The sequence below is a fragment of the Python bivittatus genome, unplaced genomic scaffold, assembly GCF_059951505.1.
Source record: "Python bivittatus isolate LINGU-HERP-01145 unplaced genomic scaffold, Pbiv_v1 ctg000980_np1212, whole genome shotgun sequence".
Taxonomy (NCBI): Eukaryota; Metazoa; Chordata; class Lepidosauria; order Squamata; family Pythonidae; genus Python; species Python bivittatus.
This window is the reverse complement of record NW_028277125.1, coordinates 41,598,141-41,611,792: the sequence shown is the minus strand read 5'-3', so window position 1 is coordinate 41,611,792 and position 13,652 is coordinate 41,598,141. Positions and strand designations below refer to the sequence as shown.

The window sequence follows — 13,652 nt, the reverse complement described above, 5'->3', positions numbered from 1 at the left end:
TAAAAGCTTATAAACAAAATTATTGTGTGAGAATTTCATTGCTTTGATTAGTTTGCACTTCATACTCTCCCATCTTTCATTTTTATTCTTCTAGCTGGTCCCACCTATAGGAATGTTGAACAACCCTATGAATGCTGTAACAACAAAATTTGTTAGGACATCTACCAATAAAGTAAAATGTCCAGTTTTTGTTGTTAGAGTAAGTATTATGTTAATACTGTATTTTATTATGTCAAATCACTTAAAGCTGCATATGTCAATATTGACTTTTAGTCTGTTTTACATGATTCCATGTTTTGTTGAAACTTATTTTATTAAATTCAAAATATTGGTAATAGGACATAGGACAAAAAATAGTGTTTGCCTTTGGGTTTGTAAATAAAAAAAAACATAGTAACATAGGTAGCTCTGCAAAATATAATTCTGAGTATATATTATTTATCTTCTGCAGTGATGTAGTAACAATTTTTGTCCTAACACATCCTTAATTCATGTTCACTATTACAGTGGACACCTGAAGGAAGACGCTTGGTTACCGGGGCTTCTAGCGGAGAATTCACTTTATGGAATGGGCTTACTTTCAACTTTGAAACAATATTACAGGTAAATCAATATAAAAATTATGTGAACCATAATTTTTCAGCAGTGTTGTGTTGTAACAATTTTAAGTATATAGGAGATATTAAATAAGAGTGAAATATTTCAAGCTTTATATTCTTTGACCATCAAGTTTTTTATAAATTCCTTTAAATCATGTTCATTGTTTATATGATTTAATAAGAGAGGCAGTTCTTTTCTGTTGCACAGTAATTGCTGACCATAAATGTATATCTGCAGACAGAATGCTGTCTGTGTTAAGTAGCATATGTTATAATGCTGTTGAACCTGTGATAATAGATTTAGTGAGATATAATGGCTAGAAAATTGACCTAGAACTGGGGAGATCCATGCTCAGATCTCTAGAGAGCTTGATGTACAGTTCTGGGCAGTGAACAAGAGATTAAAACGAACAAAAAATCAACAAAAAAACCCCAAACCCATTGCATACATCCACACCCACACACCCCAAAACATGCTAACTTCTTAGCACAATGCCCACAAGAAAATCCAAGTTTTTAATGCCTTACTGAAGGACGTTAAGGTCAGAGCCATCCAAATCTCAGGTATATGCTATTCCATAGGGCAGGCACAGCAAGAGAGAAAGCATGCTTCCTAGGACCCATCAGATGTTTAATTAAGGGGATCCGAAACATGCTAATCCCTGTTGGATCTAATGGGATGGGCAGAAGTAATTCAAGACAAGCAGTCCTGCAAATAACCCTGCTCTGTGCTGTGAAGGACTTTATAATGACCTGCACCTTGAATTGCACTCAAAAACCTACTCAAAGCCAGTGGGACTTGCACAGTAATGATGTTACATAGGTATACTGAGGTGCATCCGTAACTATCTCCAAAACCACTGCATTTTGGAGTAGCTGCAGTTTCCGAATTGTCTTCAAAGATAGCTCTGTGTAGAGCACATTGCAGTAATCCAAATGGGAGGCGACCAAGGCATGAGTGACTGTTGGGGCCTCCTAATCCAGGAGTGGGTGTAATTAGCAGACAAAATGTATTTGTGCAAAGGGTAGGAGCCAGGAGCCTAGGTAGACTCCCCAGTTGTGCATAAGTTCCATCGGGGGCTGTGTGACACCAACCAGAACCAATTATGGAAAGTCCCTGGGTCTGGATGGGGGCTTAAAATCCATAACACTTAAGTCTTTCTAGGGGTGAGCCTACGACTCTTTCTCCCCGTCTAGGCCCCCACAGCCTCCAGACACTGAAGAAGAACCTTGAAAGCTCACTTGGTTAGCCAGGGGTTGAGATACACAGCTGAATCATCAGCATATTGATGATAATTTGACTCCATGCATTCAGATGACTTCACTTCATATAGTTAAATAGAAGTGGGGAGAGGGTATAGCTTGTGGAACCCTGTAAAGCAGTGACTTATGGCTAGACCACTCCCACCCATTAATACCTACTGGAACTGACTGGAGGAAGGAGGAGAACCACTACAACAGCCTGAGCCGATCCAGAAGTACATCATGATCAATGGTACAATATTGAAAATCACAGAGATCAAGGAGGGCCAGGATGAATGTACAGTGGCACCTCGGGATATGAACGCCTCTACTAATGAACTTTTCGGGTTACGACCAGCTCCGGCCGCAAAAATTTACCTCGATGTGCGAACTCCACCTCGGGGTACGGTCATTTTTCCGCCCTGACACGTGGTCTGCGGCCATTTTTCTGCCCTGACACGTGGTCCGCAGCCATTTTTCCGCCGCGTAGCACCCGGCCATTTTCACGCCATGCCGTGCCCGGCCATTTTTGCGCCGCGCCGCACCCAGCCGTTTTCCCGCTGCGCCGCGCCCGGCCGTTTTCCCGCCCCTGACGCGTGGTCCGTGGACGCCAGAACGGATTAACGGTAATTACATTGAACCTTATGGGAAAATTTGCTTCGGGGTGCGACCAGATTCGGAGGGCGGAACGGATTAACCGGATTTACATTGAACCCTATGGGGAAATTTCCTTTGGGTTACGACCAACTCGGGATATGCCCAGAGTCACGGAATGGATTAAGTTCATATCCCGAGGTACCACTGTACCACCTCCATCCTGGTCCCACCAGAGATCGTGCACAAGCATGATAAATATTCAGTAAATCTCTTCGTCTTCCTCACAGGATTATTATGAGACTAAAATTGGGTATGAGAGTTATATGTATCCTATCCTAAGTACCAGAATGCAAAGCAAACAAATATTATACAAGGTTTCAGGAATTTTTGAAATGAGAAATTATATATATATATAAAAGTTTAAATGAAATAATGATACAATTGCCATTAAAATAATGTGTGAATGTACATGTACTTCATTTTCTTTTCTATATGTGCCTACAGTACTTCTAATAAAAGTGTTTATGGTTTCACCAAAGTAATTGTTCTTGAATTCACTAGAATTCTTCTTTCTGACTTTGCAGGCTCATGACAGTCCAGTAAGGGCTATGACATGGTCACACAATGATATGTGGATGTTGACAGCAGACCATGGGGGATATGTGAAGTATTGGCAGTCCAACATGAACAACGTCAAGATGTTCCAGGCACATAAGGAGGCGATTAGAGAGGCCAGGTTTATACACAATATACAATTTTCTGTAGTTACTATTTCCATGGTTAAACCATTCTCTAAGTGTATTCTGGGTGCCAATATGCATGGGTATTGTCAGATTCTGGGAGGTGTCTCACACCACATGAACATATTTTCTTTTGTTTCCATAATTTCACAGATTTGCTGGCATTTCTCTGAAATCGTATTGTCCCAGTATCTGCCTCTGCAATATGTTAGAGATGTATTTTTCTGCTGCATTTTGCATTGGTATTGGTTTCATTTATATATGGTCACAATGTGTATTAGATATTATTTTTTATGCTATTGTGTAAGATGACTATTTCATTCCAAATAAAGAATTCAGTCTTTAAAAATACAATTGAATAAAATATAATCCGGAAATAAAAACAGCTCCATAGTTCTCACAATATTAGAAAGCTAAATAAAGTGAAGAACTGCTTGGCTTGGTGAGGCCAACATGTCCAGTAGCATGAAGGATCCACAAAGATTTCCACCTGCAGAAATCATGCTTAATACTGAATGTGTTCTTCAAGTTTGGAATCTAAAGCTAATGAGACATCTGTAGGACATCTTCCTGGTTCAGTGTCAATACTCCGGTTGTGCAAACTCATAAGTAGATGCATGTGAAGAATGTTAATATTCTAAACAAGGAATACAAAAAAGGATTTTTAAAAAAATTAAACTCTGCCTGAAGAGGAACTGGAGAAACAAATTAAACCTACAACAGTATTCCCTTGGGTTTTGGTACTGTGCTGTCCACTGGAGAAGATAATTATCCCTGAAGTACTTTCCACTGAACTTGCCACTTTCCATCTTGATTCAGTATTTCCTGGTAGTTTGACAAGAAGTGATTCCATGTAAGAGAAAACTAACGTAGCTATGAATGGATTTCTTCACATACACTAAGTTCCACATATTTCAAGGGGACCACTGTTCAGGCATCCAAGTAGATTCTTGTTAAGTGATTAGAAAGGCTATCCATCCATAACTAATATAACTCCATAAGCATCTGCAAACCATATCTTCATATTTTATATCAAGCTTCACCATTTCTGAAGCTTCTTCCATGATGGTGGTATTTCATTAGAGCGCTCAGTCTTACCAAAATGCTTTTTAAAAAAATATGTTGATCTTACATGATTTTTAAATAATCAAAGAGTACTAGCCCTTCCATTTCTCTTATTACAGGAAGTCCATGGACGAAGAAGAATTATATCTATTATTTTCCAGGATTCCTTTTTCTATATTTATTTCAAAAGTAGAAATGCTTGCTTTTGTCAATTTTGCATTTTTAAACAAATATAGCAGAAATCAATGATCCATTCAGTCAAGGGGACACATGGCAAAGTATAAATTCTGCAGAAGTTATCTCCATTTAGTTGGGGAACAAAATTCAGAAATAACTACTTTGCTCCACAGATGTCTGTATGAGAACTTCTCTTTTATAAATGGACTCAGTTATGCCAACAAGATGAAGTTTTAATTTGCCATGCACAATATGTTCAGACGCCTCCATCAATATATTTTAACACTTGAGCTAAATTTTGCCCTAAGAAGTTTAGATGATCTGTTAAATGCTGACTTCTTTCCCCTGCTGTGTGTCTTCATGTAACAGTTTCTCACCTACGGATAATAAATTTGCTACATGCTCTGATGACGGCACTGTTAGAATCTGGGACTTTCTCCGTTGCCATGAGGAGAGAATTCTTCGAGGTATGTTTACAAAAAAGTACTGATTGGGATATGTCAGAAGGGGAAAACTCTTTAATTACCCAATAAGAACTGTACAACTTCTTTCCACTCTGACATCACTTTCTTAGTTCTTCAAAAAGTTATATCACAAGAATTTCAAAATTCAATACTATTTATAACTTAACTTGTTGTTCTCATTGGAGCTATTTGTACTGTGGTTATTTCTATCCCCAGCATTGTTGAAACATTTATTTAGGAATTCAGGCTGAATAATTAATCTAATGTTTCAGTATCCAGCTTTTATAATAAGTTATTCCAAAAGCAGTCACTCAAGGAGATTGCCCATAACGTTTTTGACTCTTCCCATTTTTATATTTTTACTTTTGAATATGTCAGGCTTTGGGGAAATAGAGCTTTTCAGCAAGTAAAAACTACACAAACACAGCATACCTGGAATCCCTTGACTTTGCAACTTATGTGGTCACTTCACAGTTTTAGGGTATATGTTACCTTGCCTGTTAATAAAATAAAGTTAGATAATGCATTTTTAAAAGAAAAAATGCTTAAACAATATTCTTAGAATTATTAAGGGTGTGAAAGTGATTTTGGACCAAGAAGATAAAAAGTTGTCATTCCACTGCTTGTATTTTCATTAAATTTGGTACATTGGTACTGATTTCATATTACTGAGAAATGAACTTTAGGTAGAATTTCTAGCATAGTTTTAACCTGAATTAACATTGTAAGGTAGAAGATAAACAGCAGCAACTATGCGAAGACTACTATTTTTCAGAAAATAACACCCTTGTTTTGCAATGAGTTTGTTTTTGATATATCATCAGCAAATAGTTTGGCTCACAAACTATTGTAAAGAGATTCTGAAATCTAATCTAAAAAAGTACCCCTAGGGTGCTTTAGAAAATACAAACTATTTCCAAGAAATATTTATTGAAAATTATAAGAGACACAGCCACAGTCTTCAGGTTTCTGAATTGTCAGATTTTTTTTAAACATTTGCACACTTCAGATGCTGAACTTGTCTTATTTCTACTTTAATAGACTATACATATGCTACATTTATTTGATGTATAAAACCAAAACAAGGGGAATATGTTTGTTTATTGCAATTCAATAAAACACCTCATGACTAAAAAAAAAAAATGGGAACTTTGAAAAGCAGTCCAACTTATATCTTTTCACAGTTTGAGGCTGTATTCATACTATGAATTAAATAGAAGCAGTTGCATTTCACAGCCTTGTCATAGTATATTTATATGTAAGTAAGTTCCACTGACCTTAGTTGAACTTAGGTAAAACTTCATAAAAACTGGACCCAAAAGATCTTGGTTTGGATATTCAGTTGCTCTTATATGGGGTGGGGTGGAGTGCAATTCTACTAGCTACATTTACAGTGTTCTGTACAACATTGCACATCATTCCTAAAGAGCTTCCAACTTTTCAACCACAGATTGAGAGATGTGGGCCAATGGTGGCTGCAGAAGAAAACCATTAGGAGATGGCACATAGCTTCATTTTTTCCCTTATCCATTGGATATAAACTCTTTAAGAAAAGTATGTTTGATAATGAAGAAAATAACCTGAATATATTGAAGCCTGTATTCTTTAGTATTCTGATGTAAACATGTGTAGGATTTGCAGCCATAGAATCTTGTTGTTCATGTGTAGTTCATCAGTCAGTTGTTGCTGAGTTTGGGAATAATATGAATGCTTAAAATATTGTTCCTCAGAAAGGAAATATACATACTTTTCATCCTGGTCCTTTGCAGTAGCTAGAGAAGAACCATCTCCCTTCAAATTTTAAACATACAAAGCATTTAATCGCTGTTTCATAGGAAACTTTTAAAAAGCTTCCATATGTTTTCTACCATTTCAGTATACTAAAAGATGCCATAATTCTAATTATACAGTTTAAAAAATCTGTTCTCCCGACTGGGTGTTTCCTAGGGCTACCATAACTGGTCTGCAGAAATCCACTTGGCAATTAGATGGCAGCAGAGAAATACGGAAAATGCTAACCCTTTACTGCAGTTATTTCATTTTTGGAGCCCAAATATGGTAGCCTTAGTACTTAATCACTCTGTTTAGGAAACAAATAGAACATCAGGTAAACAAAAGTTACTTATAGGTGACTGTAGGTTATGATTGTACTGTGAAAATCAGGTATTTACTTAAAAATAACTCCCACACAGTTTAATAATTTAACAAGGGCACTTACTTAATGTACTTAGTATACATCTGTTCTAGGGTCTCTCTCTCTATTCCAGTGGACTGAGTGGCCAGCAATGAAGGTATATCTTGCAGACTTGTACTTCAAATACAGAAGATACTTATTAAAATACAAACATTCATATCAGTTAAGCAGTTAGCAAAGCAAAGAAATATGAAAAGTTAGAATACACTTGAAAGCCATTCTGTGACATTTAGGACAGCATAGAAAAGACTGCCCACCATAGTATTCTTAAGGAAAATCTGGTGTTATGATATTAATGATCCAGATTATGGTATACCTTGTACTGTCTCTCTTTCCTCTTGATAATTTTTAATATGCAAACAATTTGTCAAAAGTAAAATAACTTTCTATTAAAACATTTAAAGTTGCCTAATATTGATATATCAGCTCTAAAGAAATGCGAACATTATAAAGAGTTTAGGAAACACGGTGAATGTGGTCACACAAGTGGGCATGCTGCTTATCAGAAAACTAGTATATCTTGATAAGAGCTTGTCTTAATGGTATGTTTGTTGCAACTCCCAAAGTGAATGTTTACAGTATTGAAAATTTTATTACTTCACTAGCTAGCAAAAGTTAATGTAACACATTTATTTTTTACTGTTTCCCCATAAATTTTCAGAATTTATGGGGAAGGAAGTTGTGTTATAAATACATTGCTACTATTGTAAGACAAAGGGATTTTTAATTTTGTGTCTGGAAATCTTGCAGTGCCTCAGATGTTTCATCAGATTTTTCTTCTAATTATGTGATCAATAATAATAAATACTTGCTATTTATCATCTCTTGCATGGACATCTTCTAGCTCTTACTGCCAGTTCAATGCAATGGAATAATGACATTTGAAGGAGCTGTTATAAAAACCCTTCTGGATTCCCATGCAACAATTAGGATCCCTTAAAGGCAAATGTAGAAGGAAGTAATTGAAAGTCTGAAAATGATAGATTATATACTATTCATATCTTTATGCTACTGGGGTTAAAGAAAATGTTTCCAGTAAAATCAGTATTGGAGAGGGAGGAATCATAAATTGCACAAGTCTGTATTCCAATATGAAATTATATTCTTGTCAGTACTGTACTCTCTATGAGTTCATTCACAATGTTTGTAAACATTTACCCTTGATTAGGGTAAATAATGAAGTGCTCCATGTAGGCTAATTCTGAGGGGGTTGCTTCCATTATCAGATATGTTATTTAGGGATTTATAGGAATAAGCCTATACTCATCTTGGATGTATATTATATAGAATACACTGCTCTGTGGACAAGATTATGTGAATTTGACTTAAATAGAGGCCATTACTTTCAGATACAAGGGAGAAAAAACTCAGTGTTGTCCTTTACGTATTGATTAGATTAAGTGTTGCCTTCCAGAGCACTACATGGTTTGATTCAGTGTCATTCACGACTTCATAAATATGATATGACTAAGTTTAGGGATCAAGTGTTTTCTTACCATCCCCCTTCCTCATTTTGTCATGTACAAATGTAGAGTCCCTGGCTTAGAGCAAACCAGACTTCATCATTACATCTAAATCAGAGAAGACTGGCTCCATAATTAACACACTTGGAAACATAAGAGTAAGCATTGGAGTCCAAAACAATCATCCAAATTAATCCAGTGTATTTATTAACATAGATCATTGTTAGCAAGCAAGTAAGTTGTTCTTGGTTGGAAAAGCCTAAGAAGTTTTCTAGCTTTAAACAAGAATCCTCCTGTTTCTGATTTCTTGAGTTCTTTAATTCTAGTCTAACCTTCTTCTTTTGTCTGAAGTCTTATGCTTTCATGCATGCCTCTATGCTATTCTTGGGTGTGTGTTTAGACTTAGATTTTTTTTTATTCTGTCTTTCTTATTTTTATAAATAACTCAAGATGGCAAACATACCTAATACCCCTTCCTCCTCCTATTTTTCTCACAGCAACCCTGTGAGGTGAATTGGGCTGAGAGAGAACAACTGGCCCAAAGTCACCCAGCCGGCTTTCATGCCTAAGGCGGGACTAGAACTTTCAGTCTGGCTTCTAAATCAGTCATGATGAAGAGCTTGAAGCCATGGATACTTTACTATATTGGAAGGACAAATTATATTCCATGAAATTTATTGCCTTTTTTTTCTTTTTAATACCATTGATGAGGTGCTGAAATAATGTTTTAGAAACTAGATAGAAACATAATAAGGGATCTTTTTATGGTCAGAGACTACCCTTTTTTCCTAATCCACTTTTGGTGTGGCTCAGGGTCATAAGGAACACATTAACAGAATAACATAACTGGAAGTAGCAGCATGTAATTTTCTGGGCTTTTAAAAAATAGTTTTTGAGATTTCATAGTTCATAGTTCTTTTTAAAAAACTAATATAGATTTAGAGATTTCTGAGGACCCACAGAAAATTATATTATCTCTTACATTGTTCAGTTATTCAGTCTCTTCTGACTATTCATGACTCAACAGACATCACTAGGATCATCTTTCAGTCAGTGCTCCTTTGAGTTCTTTTAAGCTCATGTTTGAATTATCAGTGATAGTATCTGTCTTGTCATATTGTTGTCAAATATGTTGGCATATTTTTTGTTTATCTTCAGTTTTTCCAAGTACCAGCATCTTTTCCAATGATTTGCTTTTTTGTTATATGTCTAAAATGTTTTGGTTTTAGCTTCATTATTTGTGCTTCAGTGAGCAGTCTGCATTTACTCCCATCTATTATAAATATTTGTTATTCTTGCAGTCCAAGGTATTTTCAGCTATTTTCTCCAGCACCACAATTCATAGTCATCAATTTTCCTTCATTCAGCTTTTCTGATGGTCCAGCTTTGCAACTGGAAAAAAACTATAGCCTTAATAATGCATACCTCGGTTTTCATTGACTTGCTGTTTGTTCTGAGGCTGCAAAGAGAATGTGCAAAAAGCATGTTTGATAGCACACATGGGCCCTCTTCTAGAGAGATGTGTTTGATAGAGAATTCCCAAAGTACATTGCTGTTATAGTTCCTTCAGAAATTTGTAAGGGCATGTGACTCTATTATGATAATGCAGGCTTATAGGTTTGGGTACTTCAGGTAAGAATGAAGCAACTGAGAAGTTCCCAGTTCCCCAGGAATTCATAATATGACCCTACAATACATTATATGTTATCCACATTGAATTGCAGCCATGCAGAATTTGGTGGCCTCCCATTAAGCAGGTCTGGATTCCATCAGCATGTATATGTGAACACTCTAGGACCTGGATGGGGAAAAACTCATCCTGGTGAAATATCAAAATGCTCCATTTGGGTGGGATGTATGGAGTATAGTTAGAAAAAAAACTAAGATGTCCCAATTGGATTCTGAGTCACTGTCAACAAGATGGGGTATGGCTTATAAGTCTCTGTTTACCCCTTGAGCCCAGAGAAATAAAAAAGGATAGAGGTTTAATTTCATGATAACTGCCTTCCAGGTCTGCATAACAGAGCTGACCAAGGAGAGAAAAGTTTGACTAACAATTGCTCTGATTACTTTTTAGATTTTGGTTTTGCCTCTCTCATGCCCCAACCATGATTGAGTTAGTGGATTTGCATGACATGCTATTGCAAGTATTGACCACTTAAACTTTTTGTACAAAACCATCCCTATCTGTACAGTCTGCATAGGTAACCTCTTGATACTGTGCTCTGAGTAGCAGTTATATATGGGATGATTTCATGTGTTGTGGCAAGGGGTAAAATGATTGTTCAACTGAGATATACGTACTTCAGATTAAAATACAGTTCATGTATCTGTCATCAAGAGAGAATAAATGCTTTTCCTGTGTTGTCTTGAAAGCAGTACAGTCAGGTATTCGAACCAATAGCAGTAAATTACAGAGTTTACTGTAGACAAAGCATCCCACTTTCACGTATTCTCCAAAAGTAGAACCACACAAACATTATTTTCAGCTTTAGATTTTCTAACATCCTGAGCTATCTGGTGATGCTATTCTACTAGCAAAATGGCATCCACCTATGAAACATATTCTTCTTCCACTCCTTCATAGTCCCCCGATGTTGGGGGAGCCCTAGCAGATTCGGGACTCAAGGAGTTGAGCAAGGGAAGTCCTGTTACACAAGCAATCTGTTCTCATAACATTAGATGTAATCCCAGAGAAAAACTAGTTGAAGCAGATGGAAGTCAGCAAGCATTCAGGATTAGCAGAGTACCATTTCCTGCTTCATCATTTGAAACTTGGCAATTTTATTCATTATTATTAATTGCCTGAAATACAGGAGGCAGGTTGAAACTCTGATTAAGTTGCATGATTACACTTATAACGGCATCAAAGGCTCTGTATAGTCTGATTCAGAGGATTCTTAACGGTCAAGAATGGAGGCTGTTGTATCCAGTGCCATCTAGAAGCTTCCCATTCCCTCCTATAGAACATGATCCAGAATTTCCTGTAATGATCTAGAATTCTGCAACAGGTATTAAGATCTTTTTGACAATGTGGAAATTATTCTTTGGTAAAGGGAGGTTTGAAAATCACTAATACTAGGTCTGTACACTAGTAATTTATGCTTATGCTGCACATTTTTAAATGGATTTGTCAATTATCTGATTTAAGGATACTGAAGTTAACAAGATGCATTGCCAATTATCCAATTATGTATGTTGTGCCACCACCTGTGTAATAGCAAGTATTTTTATGCTTCCCTTAGATATGAGCTGTATGTGAGAGGTATCCTTGTAATGCTTTTTCTTCCTCTTTCACTTCAGTCAGTACTGTACCATTTCAACGTTTACCATTTTATTGCTTCCCCGAACAAATGACTAACTTTTTCTATGGTTCCTTAGTCAGTAATCCATTTTGTTAACTTTGTTTTGTCTCCCGGATAAAAGATTGGAGTGAAACCATGAAGATAACTAAAGATAGCTGCAAAAGCAAGAGTTTAGTTGATAGGGTGAGCTCATTGGGGGTCAACGAATGAAAACTGTATGGGCAAAATGCAATAATGTTTGAGAATGTTGATGTTTGGGTTTTGGTGAGCTTTCTGTATGTGTGTGTGTGTGTGTAATTTTTATTAAAGGTTTTTAAAAAGGAAGATAAAGACTAATACAAACTAATATAAAGTAAGAAAAAGAAAAAAAGAAATCAAAGAGAAAGCTAAAAGTGCAAGAAAGGGAAAAAAAGTAAAAAAAAAGAAAAGAAAGAAAAAAGATACAAAGAAGTAGCTTCCAATCTTCTTTATAATAGTTATAAGTACAATCATAAATGTATCTCTATGGTTACAACATAACTCTTCTTTATAATCTATCCTGTCTGATCATCAAAACTATAAATCATAAGTTCATTTTTTTCTGTTTTATGCAAAAAGTCCTTAAGGGATTTCCAGTCAGCAATAAATGTAGAAATTGTCTTTTCTCTGATCAAAAAAGTAAATTTAACCATCTCAACAAGTTCCATCATCTTCACCAACTATTCCTCCATTGTGGATAGTGCCGAATCTTTCCATCTTTGTGCATGTAATAATCTCGCTGCAGTTATCATGTACAAAAGTTCCATGACTTTTTTCCAATTGTTTCTCCATCAATCCCAAAAGAAAAACCTCTGCTCTCAGTTGTATATTAATCTTTAAAATCCTCTAAACAATGTGTGTATTTGAATCCAGAATTTTCTAGTTTTTTTACCCATCCATGAAACATGATAAAATGTCCCTTCTTGTTCACGTTTCCAACATAAATTTGAAGTGCCTTTATACATTCTAGACAATTTCTCTGGTGACATATACCAATGGTACATCATTTTATAAAAATTCTCTTTAAGATTAAAACAGTGTAAATTTCAATTCTTTCAACCACATATTTTCCCATTGTTCCATCTATATATTATAACCAAAAATTTTAGCCCACTTTATCATATATTCTTTCACTTGTTCTCTGTTTCAAATTTCAGTAAAAGTTTATACATTTTAGCAATTACATGTTCATCATTTGTACACAATTCTATTTCAAACTCAGTCTTACCATGTTCAGAACCATAAATTCTTTTGTCTACTTTAAATCTTTCTAGTAATTGTAAATAAGAGAATCATTGACAACTATATCCCTCTGTCACCAGTTCTTCTCTTGATTTTTATTTTACATTCCACTTGACAAAATTCTAGTATCTCACAATAAGTTAGCCATTTATGTTTGTCTATTATTTCTCGCCTATAAAATGTTTCTTGTGCTGAGAGCCACAAAGATGTTTTTGGGCACAACCTGGCTGGATTTGGGTGGGCTTTCCACTACTTGGAATAGAGTGGCTGTTTAGGTCAGGTTCTTTTTTGTGTTCAGGCATTTGGCACAGTTGAGGATCCAGCATTGCTGGAAAACACAGAAGGATCACCAAAGGGAAAGTCGCCAGAATAGGGGGAAATGATGTACAGAATCAGAAAAGGAAAGGTAGATGGCTGCAAATCACCCTTGTTTCAGAACTACCCTTTAACATCAAGAGTCTTGATAGCTCAGCTACTGTATCCTCCAACTTAATGGTGGTGTTATTTAATGTCAGATTGGTCTGTAACAAAATTAAGATTGTTAAT

At 35.9% G+C, this 13,652-nt stretch overlaps 1 protein-coding gene across 3 annotated transcripts in view; it reads left to right on the top strand.

The window, feature by feature from the left end:
• The window catches only part of WDR33 (WD repeat domain 33), an 83,490-nt gene that overhangs the window by 21,410 nt on the left and 48,428 nt on the right, over positions 1-13,652 (top strand). For all 3 annotated transcript variants that reach the window (XM_007421959.4, XM_088132172.1, XM_088132174.1), the window contains exons 4-7: positions 95-199; positions 508-603; positions 3,023-3,174; positions 4,790-4,887. In XM_007421959.4, coding sequence (XP_007422021.1) covers positions 95-199; positions 508-603; positions 3,023-3,174; positions 4,790-4,887 — 451 coding nt within the window. The remainder of the gene's footprint in view (positions 1-94; positions 200-507; positions 604-3,022; positions 3,175-4,789; positions 4,888-13,652) is intronic.